Genomic DNA, 23,304 nt, shown 5'->3' with positions numbered 1-23,304 from the left:
CCGAGTGGACGGACAGCCGATCTGAAACACCATGGCCGCCAAACCACCCGACATGAAACAGGAGGCCGCTCCGTGTAGCCTCTGCTTCGGGAAGGGAGCTGCTGGACAACTTTCAGCTTGATTCTTTCTCCGTCATCTCCAGTGGTGATTTTTTCGGATGAGTCTGATCAGTAGAAAATGGACCGACATCCAGCATCTGTCTGCAGTTGGTTGTTCTTCACCCCTCAGCCAGCATTCTTAATCCCTGATGGGTGGCTGATCCAGTCCACCAATCCGACCGTGGAAAAAATATTATATTTTCCCGTACAATGCCCGACACGACAAGGGAGAAGACACTGGGCCGGAGTCTAGACATCGTGATCCAACACACAATGTGGGGGTCCGGACACGCCGTTGTTTCTTAGTCTGCGTAGCGAGCAGCGTGTACTCCGTACTATCCGATGAGCGGCCGGAGAATGGTCGGTCTCCACCCTGGTATGGAGGAGGGGGCAACTGGAGCATTCCCAGTGTCATCATTCGCTGGGTAATTGGGACGGGACGATCAGTCGAGGCGAATCCTGCCCCGTTGCAGACCGCGAGACACATCCATTTCATCTAATTTAATTTGGGAGAGTCGAGAGATGAAGGATGATTGGAGGTGAATTTGGGACGCGAGAAATGACGGTGCGAAAAGATCGACCACGATGATGGATCGGATTGGCCAGGGCAGCGCATAGTAACCGCTGAGTCAGGATGGGCCCTATGCATCCTTGTGAACATTAACGATCCTCCCTCCATCTAGACCGCGTTGTTGGTTATATTTAGATCCCTTTCTCCATTCCATTTTCTGGTCTCGATGGAGATACTCGCTGCTCAGCCGTCGACGCCCCAGGTACTCAAAATACCCGAGGGAATTCCATGCGCGACAAGATTTGCCTCCAGGCTCTGACCCGAAGAATGTCTAGAGCCCGTCCTGGGTCCCCAGCAGTGGGGTGTGACCCAGCCGCGAGACAGGGCATGCCTGGGTGAATCGCCATCTGGACAACGTTGCCGTGCCTCTGGGGCTGTACAGGTAGCTGAAAGAATTTTCTTCGCGTCGTCGATCCAGTCCACGACCTACTCATTTCGAATGTCTGACCGGCACCCGCCCTTTTCTTTCAACATCGACGGCCAGTGGCAGCATGGACGCCTCGTGCCGTCCACTTTGAAACACTCCCAACTCGTGGAAAAAGGCCCTTCGTGCCGCTCGCATGCATGGTGGCGCTCGGAGGAATAAGCCACAGACCGGCCTTGTCTGTACCCCACAGCTATCTTCGAGATGGACCCAGACATGCATGGAGAGGGCTGATGGCTACGCCGAAGTACCTGTTGCGGAGGTGCGAGAGAGGGCCTGGTCAACGCTGACGCTATCATCCGTGTCCCGTGCGACGGTCGAAAATGTTGGTGTCTTGGCTGGTATGTCTGGTAAGACAGTAATATCCCGCGTCGATCATGGACAGAACGGTCGAGTGTCAGTTCTGTATACGGGTTGGATCATCTAGCGCCAACCAGGGTCATGATAAGAGGTAGCCGACATGTACAGGGGGTATTCGCGGTGCAGTATTTGCCTCTGCCGCTCCGATGGAGGACTGTTGAGATTCTCTGCGGATAACCGTCGCGTCTATCTCCACGAGATAGAGGTGTCTGCACAGCCACGATATCCGAGGGAAGTAATCATTAAACGTACTTATGTAAAATCTTCTTGCTGGGTGCGCCGATTGACTGACGGTATTCACTGCTTTCACGATATTACCCTCAGACAGGAGCGCCTGGAAAAAGTAGTTTCTGAACAGACATGACTATCAAACGAAAGTTAAATAAAGACAAATCATCGGGCATAAATATAGTAACACAATGGGCACGGGGGGTAAGTCGTATCCAAAGATTGACGATATCCAAAATATCCCAATGTCCAACAGGTCGAGACGGGCTTTCTACATGACGGTCAATCACACAGTAAACATCTCCGGGCTTTTTTGTGTTGGCCTGTCACGATTGGCATCAGTGGAATGAAAGAGACGCGAAACCCACAGAGTAGATGGATCGTCAGATTTATCGATCTTGTGTCTATAATGGCAAGGCTATCCTTTTTCAGGGATACTTGGGTTTCAAGTCTAATCTAGTGAATTGGCCAGTGGTTCAGTAGAAAGATGATCGGATACAATCCTACCATGATGTGTTTCCACGTTTTTATATCATCACCGCAGCATTTATACCAAGCACTTCATGCTGTACAATGCTGTGATTTCCGAATAAAGCTCAAGCGGTAATTGGCAGTTCAGTGGCGCATTAACATGGAGTTAACAGATTATATCTCCGGCATATTTAATATATATTGTAGCTGCCCAGGCATACGCCAACGCAGCATTTTTTATTATGATGAGAGTGAGGGACTCTATACTACCTACTAACACCAGCCACTAACATTTCGATAATCGTCAATGGAGCAGATACCAAAGACCAAACATTACATATCTCAGCCTTACAGCTTAGCCTTTCCAGCATGCGAACGTCGTCCCGTATCAACCTCAGTCCACCATGGAAAGTTCGGCGGTGCATCCTGCTCCAGCGTAGCCTTGAAGTTAGGTTTTCTCTTCTCGAAAAAGGCCTTGACGCCTTCGACCTGGTCCCTGCACATCATCAGCATACTGTCAAAAAACCAGTCGATATCTGCGTAGCGTACCTCCCCGAAAACATATGATACAACACCGCCGAATCCACCAAATGCGACTCCTCCGCACTGGTCGGACCCCTCCACATAAGCATGCGACTCAAATACCCCGCCATCGGACTGACATTCTCCGCAATGTCAGTAGCAAGCTCCAAGGCCCGCTCGACGACCTTAGCCGGCTCGGCATACGTCTCATGGAAGAGGGAGCCGAAGTGCGGAGACGTCGGGGGAAATATGCCGGCGGTGGTGAGGAGGTAGGTCGCATTAGAATAGCCGATCAAACGGGGGAGGAAAAACGACGAGCTCGACTCCATGGTCAGGCCACGACGAGGAAAGACGAAGCCGTATTTGGCGCGGGAGCAGCCGATGCGGATTGCGGCGGGGAGAGTCATGGTCATGCCTAGGCCGACGGCGGAGCCTTGCATGGCTGCGATGGTGGGTTTGCGGCAGCGGTAGATGGTGAGGGCGAGACGGCCGCCCCTGAAAGTCTTGTTAGGATGATGGATGGATGGATGGAATCTGTGGAGAGGGGAGACGTACGTGTCGCGGTGGTCGACGGTTCGCTCTTTTACCATGCCTTTGAAACCCCGTTCGAGGTCAGCACCCGCGCAAAAGATCTTGCCTGCGCCTGTGAGGACCACGACCTTGACGCGCTCGTCGACGTCGAACATCGGGTAGATGGTCTCAAAGTCGGCCATCATCTCCAGGGTGAAGGCATTGTGTTTGTCGGGGCGGTTGAGCGTGACGACCACGACGGGGGTCGCTTCGGGGGCGCCTGGGGGGTGGTGGGTTACTTTGGTGTGGGTGAGGGAGAGGGCCTCGTAGGACTTGGGGGGTTGGATTGGGGGCGGCTCTGGGATCATGGTGTTTACACTGTTGGTTCTTGCACTTGCATTGAATTTGTCTGTTCACGATGTTGAGTGTAGGTCTTTTATACTCGGCATGTTCACTAATCACTCCAGTCAGGGTGATCGACATGCGGGGAAGTGGGATTCTTGATAAAGTCATCAAGACTGTTGGGCTAAGATGATAGTGTAATCCGGGGTAAATGGTGTTGTAATCTGGAGATATCCCCCAAGATCATGTAATCTACATGTGTAGTTCGGTGAACGAATTTAGTTTTGGGGATATCGGTCAGGTTCAGCCCTTGACCACCCGTTGGTCAACGTTTTGGCGTAGCCGCTACGATATAGCGACATCCGTCCAATGCAGCACTGATATATACAGCCCGAGGGTCAGCTTGAAAATCTATCGCAAAGAATACTACTCGGCTACAAAAGATATCTAGACTCTTCTGAACCCTGTGGGTACCCTTTTATGCACTTGCACTATCTTATATTGCGACATGAAGTGATTGCTGTGAGACCAGCGATACGGTCCAAATTGATGGTATTGGCAATTCTTCGAGCTAGAGGGGAATCGAGGAGCAGATTTGGATGTGATGGGGCAGCAGCTTGAGTTGGCTAGAGTTGTCTGATACAGTAGTCTAGTTGAAGACTCTTAAGGCGGCCAACACGATACTTGTTAGATGGTTGATATTTGTAGAATGGTGGAGCATGATATGCTTGGCTGATCAGTAATTATAGTCGGTAGAAAGTTGGTTTAGGACTACTATCAGGCTGTTATTGATAACCCTTGATTAAGATGTTCAGTAATAAAGAAACAGTAGTTAAGGTAGAACTATGAGTAACTAGATTTACTATGGAGATCTCTGATCGGGATTAGTGATCCAGCCTCGGTGGATATACATCAAGACTAAACAAACCTTCCATACTCAAGACCCCCCCCCCCCCCCCCCCCCACAATTACGTAGAATAGATAAATTCGGGCCACCTCCCCATAATCAAGATACAGGGAGCACCTCAAACAATCAAACCACTCTCTTCACCAACATGTCCGAACTCCGCTCAGCAGTCTACATCGCACCGCCCGCGCCCTTTCAAACCCCCGGAAAAGGCAAAGGCGGCCTCTGGTCGCCCATCTCCTGCACGCTAATCTACTCCGCGACGGAAGCAGTGCTAGTCGACACGCCCATCACCATCAAGCAGACCCAAGAACTGCTGTCCTGGATTGAACGCATCGCCCCCAAGCGCACCCTGAGTTACATATACATCACGCACGGACACGGTGACCATTTCTTCGGCCTGCCGACACTGTTACAGCGCTTTCCCGATGCGAAGCCTGTAGCGACCGCTGCGACACTGCGGCACATGGAGGAGCAGATTGAGGAAACAAGTTACCAAGCGCAGTGGGAGGCTCGGTTTCCAGGGCAGATTCAGCGCCCGTTCGTGCTGGCGCATCCGTTGCCGGCGAATGGAGAGTTTCTCCTGCAGGGGCGATGGCTGTTTCGAGCGGTGGAGGTGGGACACACGGACACCTATGATTCATCTATCTTGTGGGTTCCGGATTTGCGACTGGCGGTATGCGGCGACGTGGTGTACGGGCAGGTCCACCAGATGCTGCTGGAGGCGAACACGGCAGAGAAGCGGGCGGAGTGGATTCGCGCGGTGGAGAAGGTGGAAGCGTTGGATCCGCTGTATGTCGTGCCGGGGCACTGCCAGGAGGGGGAAATCCATGGCCGCTGGCACTTGGAGAACACCAAGCAGTATATACGGGATTTCGAGAATGTCTTGCAAGGGAGCCCCAAGTCTCAGAGAGAGGTGGTGACTGCCATGAGCAAGCTGTATCCGGATCGGTTCAATATTGGGGCTGTGATTTTGAGTGCCATGGGTGCGGCGCAGGCGGCCAAACAGTCTCGGATGTGAGGCTCGATTGCACGATCGCTGGTCTATGTGAATGACGTTGCGCTGTACTTTCCAGGTTAAAAGAACGGATTGCGACGCCCGTGTATCTGAGGCCGGTCAAAGTGCCACATATTAGAGCCGTAATGCCATAGCACCAGTACAATATGATAGAAGGTCGGAACCTGCCCGCCCAGGGCATACCACCCTTTTTCATATCACTATGTATGCTCATTACTGCCTCGGTATATGTCAATACGGTGGATACCAGACAAATGAAGTATCGATGCAGGAATCAGGTCACGTCCATGCCGCCGCCCGAAGAGCCTTTTCGACATCCCTTCTTCGGAAACCGGGAGCGCGACCCAGACACACGCCTTTGCTGATCAACACTGGGCAAGTTAGTATACTCCAAAGTATAATGAGTTTATGAGATAAGATCAGGCCTACCTTGTATTAATCGTCCCACGTTGACAGCGACTTGGGCGGAGGCCGGCTCCTTGGATTGCGATGGATGACACGCGAAAAGACGCACCCTCTGTTCCCGCAGAAACCCTTCCAAATCATGCATGTCGAACCACTCCCCCTCCAGCTCCTCTTGGATCTCGGTCGGATACTGGGCCAGAGGATCATGCACTGTGCTCCAGCGCTGGAGCGGGTGCAACGGGGTGCCAGAACCGTGCATGCGTGCTGGCGACCGGGGGTAATGGGTCCCCGCCCCGCCGAGACTGAAGAAAGGCACCTGGTTCCACGCCTCCAGTCGCTTTTGGCTGATCCTGGCCTGCATTGCGGCCTCGAAGTACGACGCGAGTTGCTCGCGAGTCATCATGGTCAGGAGCAGCCGAAATGGTCGCTGGAGGCGTTCGATACTGATGGACGGATCACACAGGCCTAGATAGCCCTGGTACAGGCATGCGACGTGCAGTCGGTCAATGAACGCGGGCAACTCCACAGCAGAAAACTCCGCCGACTGGATCGCATATGGCGATGAACTGGTGGAAGATTTCTGCGCACCAGCATGATTCAACGGCGATCCCTGAACAATATTCTCCGACGGCCGCGGCATCAGCCCGACAAACAAAGATGGATTCGGGTTCTTCTGCTCCGGTTCCGATAACGACTCTTCGCTATGTGGGGAGTAATCGGGCATATCCGCCTCGCCGTCCGGACTCGCGTCCTTGGCCAAGTTCAAGCACGTCTCCACCGTGTCGCGTAGGTGTGCCGTGAGATCCGAGTACGACGCCAGCACGCCGGACTGAACCAGCTGGTCGCTGAACCCGAGCACAGCCGTGCTCATTTTCTCGACCGTCGTTTCCAGCTGCTCAATGCGACTCTTGTAGGCGGATATACTGGCTTCCTTGCGGGAGCGATACGCCCGTTGGGCGAGACGAATCTGCATGCGGCGTCGCTATTCAGTCAGCACGCGCTCCTTCACGCTTTCGCAGGTCCAGTACACACCTCGTCGGGGTCCTCCCCCGTCGGGCTCACGGCGCCCTTGCGGGGTCGTCCGCGCTTTTTCGACGACGCCGATGCTGCAGGGGTACTCGCCTCGCTGCGTGTTCGTTTTGTCGGTTTGGTTGTGGGCGGTTCGGGGGTGGCTACATCGGCCGATGGACGGTCCAGCGGCGATGGCTCCACGAAAATTCCGCCATACAGAGGCGCCTTCTCACCACTCGTCGGCACTCCCTGGGGGCTGAGTCGCTCTGGAAGGGGATAAGAATTGGCGGACAGCAACGAATTGAGGCCCTGCGATTCCAAACCATCCAGCAGAGACGATCGATTCCGCGGGTAGTCGCGGAAGATCTTTTGCTGGATTTCCTCCCATGATAAAAGGGGCAAGTCCGAATCTGGCTGGGACTCTATCGACAATTGACGCGGACGCTGTGGAGATGGCTGAACTCCCTCCATACTGATGATGCTGGATTCAGGGTGAGAGATGGACACGAGGTGACAGTTCCTGAGGGGAGGGAGAGAAGATAGAAGATCAGCTGCATCAGATCATTTGCATGTGTTTCATGCTAGTCTCGCCACTGTCATGGATGATTGGCTAGTCCCAACGGAGCCATTGTCCCGGTTTGGCCGGCCACTTATCCGCATCGGGTCTAGCGCATCAACCTTAACTGGCATTCCTGTGCATTAGCACTTCGAGGCCTGAGGGAGAAGCCTTATACGGGAAGCCCCTTCATAAATGCCCGCATAAAGGCCTCGGCTCGGGATCACTAATCACAATTTTGATTATTTGAACATTCTCCGCCCACGTGAGGTCAGGTGTCGGTCATGTGACAGTCCCGACTCAGTTAGAGCGCCTCAGGCATTCAGGGGAGACCCCGACTCTTCTCGGCCTCTCCGTCTGGTCGGTCATCTCCGTTGGTGGGACGCTGTCCACAGGGCTGGCTATCCTCGACCGTTACTCTCCTGTCAATACTCAATAAGCACAAGACTAGAAAAGTTAGAATACGTTGAGTTTATTTTGATCTATCCCTAATCTACACATTAAATGTCGGATATTTCATCACGATGCAGGAGAGGTTGAGCTAGCTCCTGATACCTATACGTTTGTCTCCCTCTCCAAACGCCGCTGAGCTCCGCAGCTGCGTCTGTGTTTTGTATTAAAGACGGTTAAGGCATCAACCTACGCCTCAGCAAATTCCTTCAGGTAGGACACCAGCTGCTCCGCGTCGGAGACCGAGATGGCGTTGTAGTTGGAAGCCCGGATTCCTGAGATCAATCTAATTAGTGCGATCATCATGTTATTTTGTAGAGAAATACTCACCACCGACACTGCGGTGGCCTTTGAGGCCTGTCAGTCCACGCTCCGTGGCGCCCTTAAGGAAAGCCTTCTCGGCGTCGTCGACGTTACCACCCTGTGGATGTTAGCGACAGCAATCATACGGAGGTGACAACAGCGGACACTTACCTTGGTGACCCGGAAGCAGGCGTTCATCCTAGAACGCACGCTCTTCTCGGGCACGACTTTGTAGACAGATGGGTATGCGTCGAGCGCCTTATAGATCATCTCGGCCTTCTTCCCGGCCTCCGCCTCCTGGCCGTCAACATTATCCGAGAAGGTGGCAAGCAGCTTCTTGAGAACTCGGCCGGCAATGTAGACGCTACGCAGGTGATCAGTAGAGTAGTGCGCAGACAGTACGAGAATACCCACTCGAAAATACTCAAAGTGTTGTAAAGACTGTTGTTTTTGGCCGTCACGCCGTAATCCAAGATTGTGGGGGCGATCGGCAACCCAAGCTTGCGGAGAATGGCCGGCGAGGCAGGAGGTGAGACAGGCGGCAGAAGATCTTTCTTGATGATGGCAAGCGTGATGCCGGCACTTCCCAGGTTCTAATAAAACGTCAGCGATCTACATCTTCAATCCGTCAAGCGGAATCCTAAACCTTTTGTCTACACAACGTTAGCAATTGCACCAGTCTAACCAATCCATGCAAGTACTCACGCTCCAAAGAAAATGATGGAGAAGTTCTCGACGGGTATCCGTCGCGACAAGATGGTAGAAGAGAAGTCACCAACGACGATGGGATCGTTGTCCGAACCCTTGGGCTCAAGGACGGCTGGGAAGTTGGGGAACTCGACACCGTCAACGGTCTATCGCACCAACCTAAATCAGTAATGGAAATGTCAAGCACATCGAATCAAACGAACCTCATTCTCACAGAAGTAAACCATGGCAGCCTTGGGGCTCAGTTTCCAGGTGGACTCCTCAGGGATAGTGCCGAATTTGCCGCCATTGCTTGCGCGCGCGTCCGTAGCAACATTTACGTATTCGGGGCCGAAGAGTCTAATCGCTTCCTGGCTCGCCTTCAACGACCACCTATCCGCAAAAGCCAATTAGCCCGGCCACCTACCCAATCACACAATCCACAATCTCAAGGAAAAACTCACGATCCAGTAACCAGATAATCCAAACGGAACTCGGCATCCACGCGCTTGCGCAACTCCGTAACGACCTCCTCCTCGCTGATGGCCTCACCGCGCTCCTTCAGAATCTTCTGCCGCTGCTTCTCAACCCACACAGCCGTCAGGTTGTACGCCGTGGCGTCGAACTGGCCGGATCCACCGCCCTGCATGACCAGGATCTCGTACGAGTCGGGAATGTCGAGGAACTTGGCCAGGTCGGCCTTCATGGTGTTGAGGATCTTGGCGGCGTGTTCGCTGCGGTGGCTGTGTTCTGCGACACCTCTGTCGTGTTTCCAATGCGACGCTGGTCAGCGATGTCTGATAGAAGTACAACCAAAAAGCAATAGAAGCTGAACCCCTGTAGTAGATGAAGGGGAGTAGGTGACGTACAAGCCCGTCTCATTGTAGTTCTGCAGTGCGTCAGCAGCATCGGCCAGAACCTCCGTGGGGAGGGCGGCGGGGCCGGCACCAAAGTACGTGATGTCTTCTCGCTGCATGATGCGATTGAGGTGTTCTATTGTGCACCGTGAGACCTGTTGATCGGGAGTTAAGAATACTATTTCGTTTGCGGAGATGGTTCTGAGCTGCGGGCGATTGACTCACCGGGCGGGACCACGTGATCGGTGATGTCGCCCCGCGTGGGGCAATCGTTATCGATCTCTTATCGATAGCTTATCGCCCATCAGTTTGTTGCGATGGCGATCATGAGGTTGATCAAGAGCTTTTGTTTCAATCGTTTGTCAAAGGTTATGAATGCTGTTGCTACACACTTAGCATGCGTCACGATGAGTTTAAATTAGCAATAACAGGCCCAATCATATTATCAATAACAAAAAACATAACGGCATGAGTACTAGCCGAGCAGCAAGTTCGTGGTCGCATCACTGTTCCAATATATACATCATGGTTACTCATAATATCGCTCACGAGACGCTCTCTGCGCAACACCCGCCCCAGTAAACGACAGATACCCAGCCGACGGATCATCAGCTTTTGAATCGCCCAGCCTGACCGGAAAGTTCTTGAGCAGTCGTGACCGTTCCAGCCCATCAAGCGTAGTCCCACCTGCTGGGAAGGACGGATCACCGGTATCCCGCGTCATGGTCGACACGTAACCCAGCACATCGGGGATGAGAGTGCGATGGGCGATGATGGCCGTCCAGAGGGCAGCGAAAAGCATAGTAGTAGATGATACGATGAATATGGTTAGCCAGGCCGGGTTGACTTGATACGTGTAGGGTTTCCACGCCGTTTGTGTGGCTGTTGTCGGGACGGCGGCGTAATCTGGGTCGTGTAATGATTTTCGGTTGGCGAGAGTTGCGGAGAAATTGCCGGTCATTCCTTCGGGGAGAAGACTGCTGGTGTAGTATGTGTTGACAACCTGGGTGAGGCGCTCGGAGAGGGTCTCCTTTGGGAGGAGGAAGAGCGGGATATCGCCTGTACTGGCGAGCAAAGGGTTGGCGCTGTTGTTGAGATAACGCTCTGTGAGGCTGTTGTCGGCAGGATGGATGGCCCCGGTTGATTTGGAGAGATAGGTGGCGAAGCCCTGCAGGGTGAGCGGGAATATGAAGTTCGTGAGGTCTCGCGCGGGATGCGGAATAAGGCTATCGCGCATGGCGTGGACTACACACTGGGGGATGCTGGTCTGCGTGTCGACGCAGCGGACCTTCGATTCGACGTAGATCTGGTTGATGTGACAGTAGGCGACGGAGGTCTGACGGGTCGAGGGCCGCCACCAGCGAGACTGGAAGAGAAGGACGGGCGGCTCATCGAAGTAAGTTTGTTTGTTGTCGGTAACGTTGGGGAAGATGTCCAGCGTCTGGTGCATTATATCCGTTACGTAGTGGTCGAGGCCGAGGGTGAAGGGGATGGTGCATTCCTCCCCCGAGCATGAGAGGCTCCCATTATTTCCAAGGAATACATGGTCCGGTGTCTTCTGGATTACGGGCGGATTCCAGCTTTTGGAGTCAATTTTGATGTCTAACCGAGTGGTGTTGGTCATCGAGACTGGCTCCGGCTGAAGGCTCACATCAAAGCAGTCGATGTCATAGTAGGACGACTCCAGGTGGAAGGAAGAATTCGACCCACGCTGAATATTCTCGAACGGTATACCCAGAAGTGAGGAGTATACTACGTGGGAGTCTTTCTTGACGTCCTTCCACCCGTTGCTCGTGGTACCGCCATCCATCCGGGACATAATCGGAAGTTTCACATTGCCCCAAAGGTCCATGGGCGATCCTTTTATCGATTGCGGTGCGAGGAGGGAGGACATATATAGCGCGTTGATCTGTGGCATGGAAGCAATATCGCCGCTCTCAAATGATGCGTCCAACGATGTATTGAAGAACTGAATATGGGAGACAGAAGTTGTGGTGTCTCGTGCACTATGGAGGATATAAAGCGACGACTGCCCCCCCAGAGGAGACAAGACCCAAAGGATTATGAGGCCAAGACCTAACAGGTTGAACGATCTCATGAAGAACTGGGTCATTATTGCGCTGACAAAGGTCGAACTCCAGAATAACTGTTCGAGTACCCCCAAGGAGCAGCCACGTTCCAACCGCCATGTTGCAATGACCCGAGTAAACCGACCGATCACGGCGGCGAAAAGGATAGGAAATGCGGTAACAGCCTGATGCTAGTTAAACGAAACACTTGTCACGAACATCTACATGAACGTACCACATTCATTGACGTCTGGATCCTTTTCCAGTCGCTTTCCTCAATATCCTTGCCATTGCGATCGAGGGCAATGCCAGCTAGAACGATGAATGGGACTGACACTAAGATCCCCAGCAAATCGAGAAGACCGCGATAGATGCGTTCTATGGTCGATCTTCCGAGTGTCTGAGGCTGCGATGGCCAACCTTCGACAAGATTCCGACCTTCAGTTTCGTCTGGGATAGCATGGACGAACTTCACTTGTTTTTTAAGTGTTGGCGAGTCTGCGAAATGTGGCCCAAGCGGAGATATCGTTTGTGAATAGGTTCTCGAACGAACAGAGCCCCGAGTACTGTGCTCCATGATCCCGGAAGATTAAAACAATGACAGCTCGCGAATGTATTGGGGTATTAGACGGAGTTGATGACGAGGTGTAATGATCGATTCCACCTGAGCTGTCAAGGGTGATGATGAAAAGGTCCAAGTCCCTTGCATTATTACGAACTTGAGGAAAGGGGTTGCTCTTTATCATACCTCACCAGGCATGGAGTCTCATAGTCATGACAAAATTGTCGCTTTCTCTGGCTGGCGTATACTACACATGTTCATATTGGCGGTCTCTGGCGCGTTATTGCCTGCAATAGAGGTATATCAAGAAAGGCTTCTGTGGTAATTGTCCACATCGGCCTTGTTACGTGGGATCAAGGTCCGGGATGCGGTCTTGGCCATAGTATAATAATAGACTCCTACAGGTGAGGAGTCCACAAACTTATTGGATGGACATACGTCTAGTGCTTACCTAGCATGCATGATTTACTAGGGCAGTGCTCAGCTGAAATACGATCACTGGAGTCTGCATTTTCCTCGGATGGATCACCGCATACTCAACGGCAATTGGCAAATAGACGTGGCGTAGCCCGGAGACTTGCATAAATCTCGTGTTAGATCGCGATGATCATCCCCGAAATGAGCCACTGGCTACATTCCGACAGCGCCATACCAACATAGCCCCAGCAGAGCTCCAAGAATAATCGCGATGGCAGGGGGTACATTGAACCAGGCGCTCTCCGCATACGTGACAGCTGCAACCACCACCCACCACGGCTCATTGGCGAGGCTCTGCCCATCATTCTTTCCAGGGGTCAAGTATCCGATCTCCCACAGGCGGTAGACGGCCGTAAAAACCAACCCCACGGCAGTAGCATTGACACCTCGGAGGAAGTCGATCACATATTTTCTCTTTCGGAGGACGCGCCAGAAACTTTGGACAGCGACGGCCAGCGTGAGACCGGGGACGAATATTCCCAGCGCTGCCAGAAATGCGCCAAAGATGGTTGGCCAGCGCGAGTTTTGCAAGGTGAGTGCGCCGAGAAACACAGCGAAGTTGAAGTTGGGGCCGGGAAAGGCCTGGATGATGGCCAGACCGATGAGGAAATCTCTTCCTGAGACCCAGCCAGGGTCGACGACGTAGGTGCGCAACAGGGGGATAACGACTGGACCACCGCCAAAGATGACTGTGCCGGCCAGGTACATGTTGGCGAAAAGGTCAAGAATCAAGGGGGGTGTGGTCAACTGGGCTCTTGCGACGAGGACGCCGATGAAGGATGCTGTTGATGTCAGCCTTGAACATAGATATCGAGTCCCCCGGGGACATACCAAAGAAGACGATGATAAGGACAAGGCCAACTCGGACACGAATGACATGGTTTGGCGACTTATCGCTCCTTCCTCCATTGACCGGAAGCAAGTCTGCCTCGGGCGGGGTCTCTGGTGGTGTTCTACGCGGTCGCATGGTTTGACCTCGGCGACTCGTGTTTTCCTCCAGTGGTATAGACGCGGCAGTCACCGTGGCTTCGTCCAGCTCCCCCGCTTCAGCATTCCAACTCCGTCGATTGCGCCAAGATCTCTTCATCTTTCTTATCAGTCGATGTGCCCACCCGTCCCAAACAGCCGTGACAACGCCCCCCGAAAGAATCAAAATCGGGAAATACCACAGCGCACTATAGCACAGGCCCGCACACGCTCCAAATATCACCAGGATGCGCGAGAGCCGGTCTCTGATCGCCTTTTCAGACAGCTGCACCGCGGCAAGGGCGACGATCCCCACCGTAGACGCGTTGAGACCAGAGAGCAACGCGTAGACGGGCAGCGGGAGAGTATCACTTATATTCTGCACCCCCAGCGAGAGGGCGTACATGCCAATTGCACCAGGGAGACTAATACGGTTAGTGACTGCAATTTCTGAGTCAAAATGTAGAGTACTACACACCTCCAGAGAAAAAATGCCATCAACGCAGGAACAAACCCCGCACGTAACAACGCGAGACAGAATACCATTTTCGTGCTCGCAGGGCCGGGAAGACCTTGACATATTGCGAAAAGCTCTTGATACTATGATCTTGTTAGAGCGGCCCCAAATGCTGGTGTCTTATGCAGAGAAATTCACCGTTTGCTCATCCACCCATGCTTCCTTGCCGCCCTTGCCCTCCACGAAGCGGGCATACAGGATCTGGAAATGCACCGGTGGGCCCCCAAAGGCCGTGAAACCTAGGTCCCAAGTGCGAAGGAAGACCTCGCATAGACGACTAGATAAAGGAATGTTGTCGATTCCGTCAGTTGTTGTTGAGCTCTGTTGATTGCGCCATTTCCGCCTTAGTGAGTTGAGGGGCGCGACATAGCGTGATAGCGGGGTTAGGAGTTGCATCGTATTCTGATCTTTGTCCCTCGCCCTTGTTCTTCATCTGTGGCTGAATAGTTTACCGGGTTAACTCAACTGCTTTGAAAAGGGCTTCCTTGGATGCAAAGAAATGTTGATGCGGGGACTCGGGGTCTAGAGAGCCACTGGGAGCGCAGGATAGAGACACGGGTCGGTCTGGTGTCTTGGCCGGGGACTTAGTCACATCATTAAGTCTCTCGTGTGTTGGTATGGTCGGGTTTATTTTGCGAAGAGGTCATATTTTGAATAGCTTCATGGTTTATCTACGGTGGTCTTCGCGGAAAATATTGTAGGGTTCGCCTTATATCGCTAAAAGCGTTCATTATATAGATTGCGTCAAGATAAGCACTGGTAAGCCACCTACTGGGCAGCACAGACACAACTTATAGTGCCATTTAATATTATGACTCTAGTTTATGGGAAGACTATCCATCTTGATAACTTTCTGTCAATCAAGTGCTAGGGCTCAATGATAATCTATATTATTTCGACAGGTTTCCTCTTTTAACAGCGCCGATTCCTGAGGGCATTACCATTCACAATCTGATAGACTATATTTGATGAACCCCACATGGCTTATTTTGCAAATACTACAAGCCACAATATATAGCAAGAGCTACTGACCGAAATAGTCCACTAGAATAACGACAAGGGCTAATTGGCATAGTTATAAGGGATCTATCGAGCGAGTACATTGTATCCCCCGAGCAGTAGTACCTTCTATAAATGCTTGTGCATTTATCAGACAGACAATCGGTCAGCATGTCAGCTCACTTGCAGAGTTTTTTCCAACAGATTGTCATCTTGGCTCTCCATGTTTACTTACAATCGTGTAACAAAGCGCTGCTTTTTCACGACTTTAAAAAACTCAGTACCATCAATAGTTTGACCGATTTCATCGGCCCTCCCCATGGTTAGCCGGGATTACGAAACTAAACTAGACCTACCCTTATCACTTTGCTCACAATGACGACAAAAGGTAGTAAGCCTGAGCAGTCTATGATGAAACAATGAATTCTCTATGAATTCTCTGCAGCTACAGATATTCAGAGCCAATTTCCAAGCATCAAATCGAGACGAATACATGTGTTCGAGATGTACTCTTTATGATTAAGAAGACGTTGGTTTTATGTAGGATTATAGTGAACGCGTGCTTGATAAAGTTTAATGAGCAAAGAACGATCTCATCGCGCTCCGCGTTGGAGCCCATAAAACGCTTGGAGGTCTTGTGTCTGTGGGTGATATGTTAGAGCAGAGGACCCAATATCAGTGATTATAAAGCAGTATGGAGATAACAACTGGTTTGGAGCTTGATATTCTGAAGCAAACAGATGTAGATCACATCCAATGAGCATGGTGACCGCCGTAGATCTAGATTTTCTAAAATTAGCATCGATCGATCACTTTGGGGTCGGACTCGGACTTTCTTCCATCCGCCACGGCTAATATTTAGCTTGCGGTGTAGAAGTACAGCTGAGTCTGGACCCCGATCCTCCCAGATGAAGCATGTATGGTGTGGCCCATCATCATGGATGATATCCCGAGACGAGTCATGGTATACGTCCATGTCACCGACATAGCGGGAGACCCTCAACGGCGCCACAACTCTCTTGGCGAGACCTTTTGCAAGCAGATCCTAGGCAGAGACTTCCATGCGGAGCTTCAACCGTCTTGCTACGATCACGTTCACATCCCTGCCGATTTCGATTCGGATCAACCGCTAAAGCGATGGTTTATCATCGACCTGAGCGTCAAGCAGCAGCTCACAGCCGAGGCGGTTGCTCAGATCCCCCACGCGGTTTACATGGCAAGTCGCCAGAACGGTGAATTGTACGGAGACAAGACTTTTGCTTCAGGAAATTAACGCTCATGCCATCCTCTAGGATATTCATTCGTCGTGATACCTGGGTAGATAGCGCCATATCTCGAGCCAGGTCGTACACCTGGGGCGGCCGATTGGAACAAAAGATAGTAGCTGAAATGAGAGGAAGATCGCCCCAAGACCTCTCAATCTGAAAACACCACACGCTACACCCCACTCGTCGGTTCCTCAATCACGGAGTCTCGGGTGGTGTCATCCCTCTACAGACCGGACACTCCTCGTCGTCTTTATCCTCCTGCCAATCCCACACATCGACCCGTTGATGCGGAGGACAAGTCACCTGGTTCCGAATGGCCGGTTCGCACCGGGCGATGTACACGGTTGCCTCGTCGCCACACGCTCCGAATCGGCCTCGCACGTTGTCGCACATATATATATCTTCGCTGCCAGTATTTCTAGAGAATCGAGAGTGAACATGCCTTCACGGGCTTAGGTTTGGTTGTAGACTATTTACGAGGTTCGCTCTGTCTGTTGTCTAGTCAGACCGACTTCTACTAATGCTGAAGATGGAATAAGCCATACAATATACCTCTGCGGTGGTTGGACTACAGCCTCGCATGAAGAAAGAACGTTGGAGCGGTACTTCCGGGGTGATGATAGGTAGTGTCTTTTATGCAATGGAAAATAGATTGAAGGAAATGGCAAGGATATTGAGTACTAATTGCTTACATCCCTTCAGGCCATGTTTTTGTGAGGGGTAGATGGAGATCCAGCTGCCACGTAGCTTGCAAATGGGATTTCTTGATTCGCCGCTTTTTTCTCAGCCGCATGATTTCTACACCACTCATAGAAAGGACTGGTGGAGTTTACCTTAGGTAAAATGTCTCACAGCCTTGTCAGTGAGATGGCGACATGCGAAGAGTTTGATTGGTAGAGGATTGACACGATCAGGGAGAGCGCAGGGGCCACTACTTCAACATGAAATTGAATATCTTTTGAAGAGAATCACGAAATTTCTGTCCGTACCTACTTTCTACTGCTGAAATTTGTGCCCGGAGAGACCTCACGGATGAAAACAACAATATTACTTGAACACATGCCAGCCAAGCTAGCTTCTCTCAGCCCGTATGGCTGTTGCCTCATAGATCCAGTTTATCAAGGTAGAGTTCGGCATAGCTACACTAGTATATTGATATCTAAGGTAATAGCTTGAGAACAAGAAGAAAACATAAACCAACCCTCGACAAAAGAGGCAAGAACAACGGATCTGAGGTCCCAATCAACGAACGTAAATATCTAGCAACACTCCCCCAATTAAACCCTCAAGGCACCTCACTTGCCTCCAGCTGCTCCATCACATCAAAGTCATCGCCCTCATCACCTATAACGTATCAGCAGCATGCCTCCGGAAACCCCCGCACCGTGTGACTTACAGGGCATTTTATTGACACAGTTGTTCACGAAATCGCGATAGTGACCATCCTCTGGGTCCGAGCATGCATGCTCTCCGAACTCTTCCAGGATGTGGTTCGGCCTGAATCCCAAAGGCACATATCTGCCGTCTTTGGTGGTGAAGGCACGGTCATTTCCCATGGGGGTGTGAGGACGGGAGGGCATTGTGGTCTGTCACACTTTGCGAGTTAGTCTGACCTGGCAGACAAGAAGAAACAAAAGAAAAAAAGGATTATAGAGGGGGAAGGGCGTGGGGGATAAAGGTGTGATGTCATCTCTGAAGCTTAAAGTCTGTTTATATCACATGACTCGTGCATCAGTCCAGCATCCATGTAGAAGCATTGTATTAATTACAACTAGGTGATTTCCCAACGACAACTACAGTGATGAAAAATGTGGTCACAGATGTGACGGCAACTACATTACTAGTATGAACGTGCACACTCACTGCATCAGAGTTGGAGGCAACGAGTGAGATAGAGCCAGAAATAAAGTTGTGCATACGCGACGGTCCGCTCGACGATGAGTGGGTCAATAGTTCGTGGTTGCCGAGAGGTCAAAGCGCTGCAATGTAGAACTTTATCACGCAGCGAACTCTATGGTAGTATCTTGAGCGAAACACCTCGGAGTTATCATACACAATTCATTCTTGAGAAAAAGCGAAAAGGAGAAGTCGAAAGGAATGGACGCGTAATCAGCGTAGCGAGTCACGACACGAGGCAAAACAATAGTACCAAGTGCAAGAAGAGAAAAAAAGAAACCACGACTATCTGCTCCTCAATGGACGGATAGAAAGGATAGGTTTCATGTGAGAGGTGGAGGGTAATCAGGCATATACGCAGACGAACCTGTAGTTCACGCAGAACTCCAGATCGACAGAGCTAAGAAATACCATCACGAACATGTCCCAGCTGGCCAGACCAAGGCTTCAGCTCGGGTAGGGTCGATGTACTCTTGCGGGAAGATCCCACGCTAGCTGGGCAGATCATTCTACATGGCAAAGATCTTAATTCAGTTATAGTCGAGGCGATCTCGTGAAAATGCAAATCAATAGGTTGAGGGGCGCTGTTGTAGCCACGATCCGCAGTGTTCGCATACCTAAGAATCGCGGAATTGGCGCAGGGTATTCACCCCAGGGCCGCCCCAGCCCGGCCAAATCTGAGTCTGGGGCAGATCCTGCAGCCAGTCACCCATATCGTAACCAGATTGGGGACAGATCACTGGGAATTCTCTCCAATCCGAGCGTTGCTGTACGGCCCTCGGCTCGAGTAGGGTCTTTGATCAGGGTGATTAGGCATTCTGCACCTGAATTTAGATCCAGTATGCCCTCGAGGAAAGTATATGCTATGGATGATGGTCAAAGAGATATAAAAGGGAGGACAATTCTTGCGAAAGTGTTCTCAAATCCAATCTATCCACTTCCAATTGACTCCCAGCACCGCTTCAACTTCTATCAAGACCATACACGGTTATCTACCTCCCTAACAAATGATCAAGATGAAGTTCCTCTTTGCTCTGTTCGGCGTCGCCGCCATCACCTCCTATGCCATGGCTGCCCCCGCCGAAGATATGAAAGACGTGAAAGAGGCGAAGGAGGGAACCGAGGCAGTTGATAAGGCCCAGGTCGATAACTGGGACTGGTGTGCCCCGGACTTTACTGTACGTCCCTTCTTCATTCCTGAGTTCACACCAATCATCGGACTAACTTATCCAGTGCGATAGCAATGCCGTCTATCACGATGGCGGCTGCTACAGCCAACCTGACTGCCGTGCTAAGGCCAGAGATGTAAGAATCCAAGAGAGTTACTGCTAGCGAAGAGTCGACACTGACGCTGACTTGATGATAGGGTGACACTATCCGCAGCTTCGGATGTGGTGCTGGCTTCCATCCTCTCACCTGTTGGGTCGTAAGGATCATCTTGCTCGTTTCTTGGAGCCTGCAGAAATGCTCACTCATCTATAGTATACCGATTAAGCCCGGATCTGGATGGCCATATTAACCGGATGACACATAATGTAGTTCTTACTGGGCTACAGAGTTGGTGTTGGAGATATCACTCGTTGATGATCATGAACTTTGAGGACGTGCTCGAGAATAGAGGCAGACTAGTTATATTATATATGTACAGCTGGATTCACGACACAACCATAGCGGTAAAGTATTAAATGGTATATAACATAGTTTGCAATCTACCCAGTCTTCTGAAACCTCTTCAGCAAATGCTTCCTTGTCCAACCCTTCCCACTTAGCCGCGTAGTCGGCCCAATATGCTCCGAGCGCTCAGCATACATCCGGCTAACCTCCGTATTGGCCGGACTTATAAACAACGGATCGTCGGGTTCTCCCTCCAGCTTACATTCTTCTTCGGAGGCTCGCGACTCGAGCTCGGGAGACGTGATAGCCGGATCGTAGGACGACCGATGCATCCCGGCTTCGCTGTCCGTGCCGGACTCTGTATACTCTGCCCGCTCGGGATGTAAACTTGACCGGTCGAGGAAGGTGGCTTGGAGGTTTCTTTTGTCTTGCACGATCTGTCGGGAGGTGGTTATGTGCAAAGGCTTGCGACTGATGAAGCTTGAGTACCCAAGAGGTCGGGCTCGTCTACATACGGCGCGAAGCGACGATATCTGAGCGATGTTGCCACGAGACATTGCGTATAATTTAAGTGGGATAGTCATGTGGGTGGGATACTTGCGGGTTGGGAGAACACTGTAATATGGGGCGCCGTGATTTATACTTCATAGATTCCTTATGGTGGCAATGACGTCAGCATTCTAGATCTGGGGTGCTAAGGCGATTCCCACAGATCTAGGTATTTTGTTTGGATATGGATCATACAAGCTCGAATTACTAACACTGGAACCCCAAAGAGCGTTCAAATACTGTATGTAAAGGGAGGCTTTGGGTCGTGATGGATTCGATAGAATATGTACCTTTACCGAGATGCATCACAGATAGCGCCAACTTCACATTTCTATGGATGACCAAACTTGAAAACTAAGAAAACGTGCTTTAGTGAGCTCTGTCTTTCATGATGTCGAACTATGCTCGATCTCCAAGTGATCGCATTGGTTCCTTGTATATCCTCGTCATGACCCGCTGCCATGACTTATAGAGGAAACGGTACCATGCCTGTTTTTTCACTGGCCATAGCCATCATCTGTCATTCAATTCTCGCTATGACTGAGAGACTGAGAAGCTTCCACCAGTGCAAGTTTGAGGTACTGCAAATTTTGATATAAGGCCGGTGTATTTCAAAAGGTATTGTACTGATGTCATACTCGAAAAGCCATGCCCATGTTTCTTTCGATGATTAGATGTTTGTTGGCCAATTTGCGAGTGTCTTGTTTCGATTCGGAAAATCGATGAATAATTGAGCCTTATCCGTTCTTGTGGATACTCTGCTTCGTACTGCTAACTCCAGACACAACCTCAACCCCACGGAACGCTGGAACCGCTTCCGATTTGTCTGATCTAAGGGAGGAACGATGATTCGGCACTTTGGATTCGCTTTATTCGACTAATAACTAATTCAACTGATTCGATGAAGAACGATTGGGATGATGATGATGATTCAGGAAAGGCTTCAAAGCAAAAACAAGAAGGGACTGAAAGGGAGGTGGGGGGGGGGTCAAATGGGTTCCTTCCTGGGAAGGCGGCGGCGACGGCTCCTTCCCTTGCTGGCAGTACATTGCTCCTGACTTGTATGGGGTGGTTTCTGTTAATCCGTGTACCTTGTCTTTCGAGTAGTTGGCTTCCTTAAGAACCTGTTTCGGACAATCGTGCAAGCCGATATTCGGACCAGCATTTTCAGCGCCGGGCTGAGAGACAAAGTATTTCTGCGCGAAATATGAAACCCTTTGAGTCGTCGTCCGTCAGTTCTATCCAGCTGCTACTTGGTTGACATATAGATGGCAGGGTGCGGTGTAGGAACTGCCATTTTTCCTTGTATGACGCAATAGTAAACCGAGGCCATGCCGGTAGATCATTTCCCATTCATCGTATTCCACAAAGAAATAAATCTGCTGAATATCACAAGCATCCCCATTTTTTCACGCAGTCATATACAGACTTCGCAAGCGGCATCTATGTCGGATGTTCTCTGTTGATTACATCGCCGGCATATCTTAGGCAGCGATGCAGCGTAGTACTGCAGTGGCTAAGCTGCCGATGGTTCATCCAACGCTTTCACTGAGGACCGTGATGAGGATATATTGTCTGAACCTGCTGCTGTCTTGTACTGAGAAACGGTGTTGATTTTTCCTGGGCAAGGACGCCTCTGGACACAACCCGTAGAGTGCCAGTGTTTAATATCCCTGGGAGCCTTCGGCTGCCAGGTACCGCCCAACGGTCCTTCGATGTATTCATGGTACTTCATGACAAGGGTTGGAATTGACCAGATATTGTGATCAAGGAAGGAATTTCCACTTGGTCGTAGATGCCATCATGATCCTTTTAGCCTTTCTAAGTAACCCAATATTCAGTGCGACGCATAGAAACCAGAGAAAATATCCGGACAGATTGTAGAGGCTATCTTAAAACAGTATTGTTTCTTGACAGAAATTGATAAGAACGAAAACACGAGAGGACTTCCCAAAAGGCAGTAGGATATTTGTCTCAAGTGATGATGAATAACTACACCATTTGATTGCCACGTTTGTTTCAGTAACAGTGTCCAGTCTTCGGGTTTTTACATCGACCAGTCACCTCAGTAGGTGGGATTTACCCAAATAGATAGTCAGAGGTCATTCACTACTATCCCCTAGAAGGTTATTCCCTGTAGTGAATATGATGATATTTCATTCCTCCCTCTGCCCTTTCTCCTTTCCTCATCCTGTATCATTCTTTTCTTGCTGCATATATTGCTACAATACAGCCTATACTCATCGTTCATATTTTGGTGCAGAACAGCAAAACGACGATATTCAAGGCCACTGAGGTGCTAGCACGCTGTATCGTTTCGACTAGCCAGCGTGTTAGCGACCTCGCACCCGCCGCATAGGCTGGTTCATTATAGTACTTAGGGTAGCCGTCCTTCGGGGCAGAATAAAGAACAGGCGTCTTCCTCCTCCTTTCCCCTGCCGGCAAAGTAGATGAGCCTTGAGGCCCGCAGAGGGACCTCATACAGTGCCGACGCTGACCTCAAGCTCTAATTACTGGGCGAGATTCCTGATATAGTCGAGAATGGGCTTTGGTTTAGATATGCCGAAGAGGGTGATCCAATTATCTTATGCAAAGTTCGCAACAATTCCACATACCCTGCTTCGAGCTTGGCTACCTCGAACGCGTGAGGCGCAAATGATTCGGGTT

At 50.9% G+C, this 23,304-nt stretch overlaps 10 protein-coding genes across 10 annotated transcripts; 4 read left to right on the top strand and 6 right to left on the bottom strand.

The window, feature by feature from the left end:
* Positions 1-850: 850 nt before the first annotated feature.
* On the bottom strand, positions 851-1,763 carry BDW47DRAFT_101784 (uncharacterized protein). The gene has a single exon (XM_024811731.1). The coding sequence runs from the start codon at positions 1,390-1,392 to the stop codon at positions 1,096-1,098; it is 297 nt and encodes a 98-aa protein (XP_024674333.1). The 5' UTR covers positions 1,393-1,763; the 3' UTR covers positions 851-1,095.
* Positions 1,764-2,500: 737 nt separating this feature from the next.
* On the bottom strand, positions 2,501-3,552 carry BDW47DRAFT_135115 (ClpP/crotonase; the record flags this gene model as incomplete). Its single annotated transcript, XM_024818250.1, has 3 exons — positions 2,501-2,648; positions 2,702-3,169; positions 3,230-3,552. 3 exons carry the CDS (start codon positions 3,550-3,552, stop codon positions 2,501-2,503), a joined length of 939 nt encoding a protein of 312 aa, XP_024674332.1.
* A 959-nt stretch (positions 3,553-4,511) lies between these two features.
* Positions 4,512-5,592, top strand: BDW47DRAFT_94100 (MBL fold metallo-hydrolase). Its single transcript, XM_024820266.1, has one exon. It carries the CDS (start codon positions 4,582-4,584, stop codon positions 5,452-5,454), a length of 873 nt encoding a protein of 290 aa, XP_024674331.1. The 5' UTR covers positions 4,512-4,581; the 3' UTR covers positions 5,455-5,592.
* A 265-nt stretch (positions 5,593-5,857) lies between these two features.
* BDW47DRAFT_116088 (PLP-dependent transferase) lies at positions 5,858-9,839 on the bottom strand (the record flags this gene model as incomplete). Its single annotated transcript, XM_024814884.1, has 11 exons — positions 5,858-6,838; positions 6,889-7,387; positions 8,067-8,148; positions 8,204-8,294; positions 8,348-8,540; positions 8,591-8,769; positions 8,823-8,829; positions 8,882-9,030; positions 9,088-9,256; positions 9,328-9,624; positions 9,733-9,839. The coding sequence occupies 11 exons, from the start codon at positions 9,837-9,839 to the stop codon at positions 5,858-5,860; spliced, it is 2,754 nt and encodes a 917-aa protein (XP_024674330.1).
* A 275-nt stretch (positions 9,840-10,114) lies between these two features.
* BDW47DRAFT_101780 (uncharacterized protein) lies at positions 10,115-12,371 on the bottom strand. Its single transcript, XM_024811730.1, has 2 exons — positions 12,025-12,371; positions 10,115-11,974 (listed from the first exon to the last, which is right to left on the bottom strand). Exons 1-2 carry the CDS (start codon positions 12,364-12,366, stop codon positions 10,250-10,252), a joined length of 2,067 nt encoding a protein of 688 aa, XP_024674329.1. The 5' UTR covers positions 12,367-12,371; the 3' UTR covers positions 10,115-10,249.
* Positions 12,372-12,880: 509 nt separating this feature from the next.
* Positions 12,881-14,831, bottom strand: BDW47DRAFT_135113 (putative chromate ion transporter). Its single transcript, XM_024818249.1, has 4 exons — positions 14,450-14,831; positions 14,273-14,394; positions 13,660-14,219; positions 12,881-13,610 (listed from the first exon to the last, which is right to left on the bottom strand). Exons 1-4 carry the CDS (start codon positions 14,705-14,707, stop codon positions 12,982-12,984), a joined length of 1,569 nt encoding a protein of 522 aa, XP_024674328.1. The 5' UTR covers positions 14,708-14,831; the 3' UTR covers positions 12,881-12,981.
* Positions 14,832-16,227: 1,396 nt separating this feature from the next.
* BDW47DRAFT_101776 (uncharacterized protein) lies at positions 16,228-17,335 on the top strand (the record flags this gene model as incomplete). The annotated part of the gene is made up of 2 exons (XM_024811729.1): positions 16,228-16,549; positions 16,603-17,335. Coding segments are annotated over 2 exons (455 nt in total), but the record flags the coding sequence as incomplete, so codon positions are not given.
* A 2,155-nt stretch (positions 17,336-19,490) lies between these two features.
* BDW47DRAFT_123811 (uncharacterized protein) lies at positions 19,491-19,968 on the top strand (the record flags this gene model as incomplete). The annotated part of the gene is made up of 4 exons (XM_024816127.1): positions 19,491-19,652; positions 19,708-19,779; positions 19,841-19,900; positions 19,957-19,968. 4 exons carry the CDS (start codon positions 19,491-19,493, stop codon positions 19,966-19,968), a joined length of 306 nt encoding a protein of 101 aa, XP_024674326.1.
* Positions 19,969-20,093: 125 nt separating this feature from the next.
* BDW47DRAFT_101771 (uncharacterized protein) lies at positions 20,094-20,665 on the bottom strand. The gene has a single exon (XM_024811728.1). The coding sequence runs from the start codon at positions 20,643-20,645 to the stop codon at positions 20,184-20,186; it is 462 nt and encodes a 153-aa protein (XP_024674325.1). The 5' UTR covers positions 20,646-20,665; the 3' UTR covers positions 20,094-20,183.
* A 338-nt stretch (positions 20,666-21,003) lies between these two features.
* BDW47DRAFT_101770 (uncharacterized protein) lies at positions 21,004-21,531 on the top strand (the record flags this gene model as incomplete). The annotated part of the gene is made up of 2 exons (XM_024811727.1): positions 21,004-21,218; positions 21,276-21,531. Coding segments are annotated over exons 1-2 (152 nt in total), but the record flags the coding sequence as incomplete, so codon positions are not given.
* Between the last annotated feature and the right edge of the window lie 1,773 nt (positions 21,532-23,304).

Source organism: Aspergillus candidus (assembly GCF_002847045.1).
Source record: "Aspergillus candidus strain CBS 102.13 unplaced genomic scaffold BDW47scaffold_9, whole genome shotgun sequence".
In the NCBI taxonomy this organism is placed as follows: domain Eukaryota; kingdom Fungi; phylum Ascomycota; class Eurotiomycetes; order Eurotiales; family Aspergillaceae; genus Aspergillus; species Aspergillus candidus.
The sequence above is the reverse complement of the archived record's forward strand: the minus strand, read 5'-3'. Positions and strand labels throughout refer to the sequence as shown.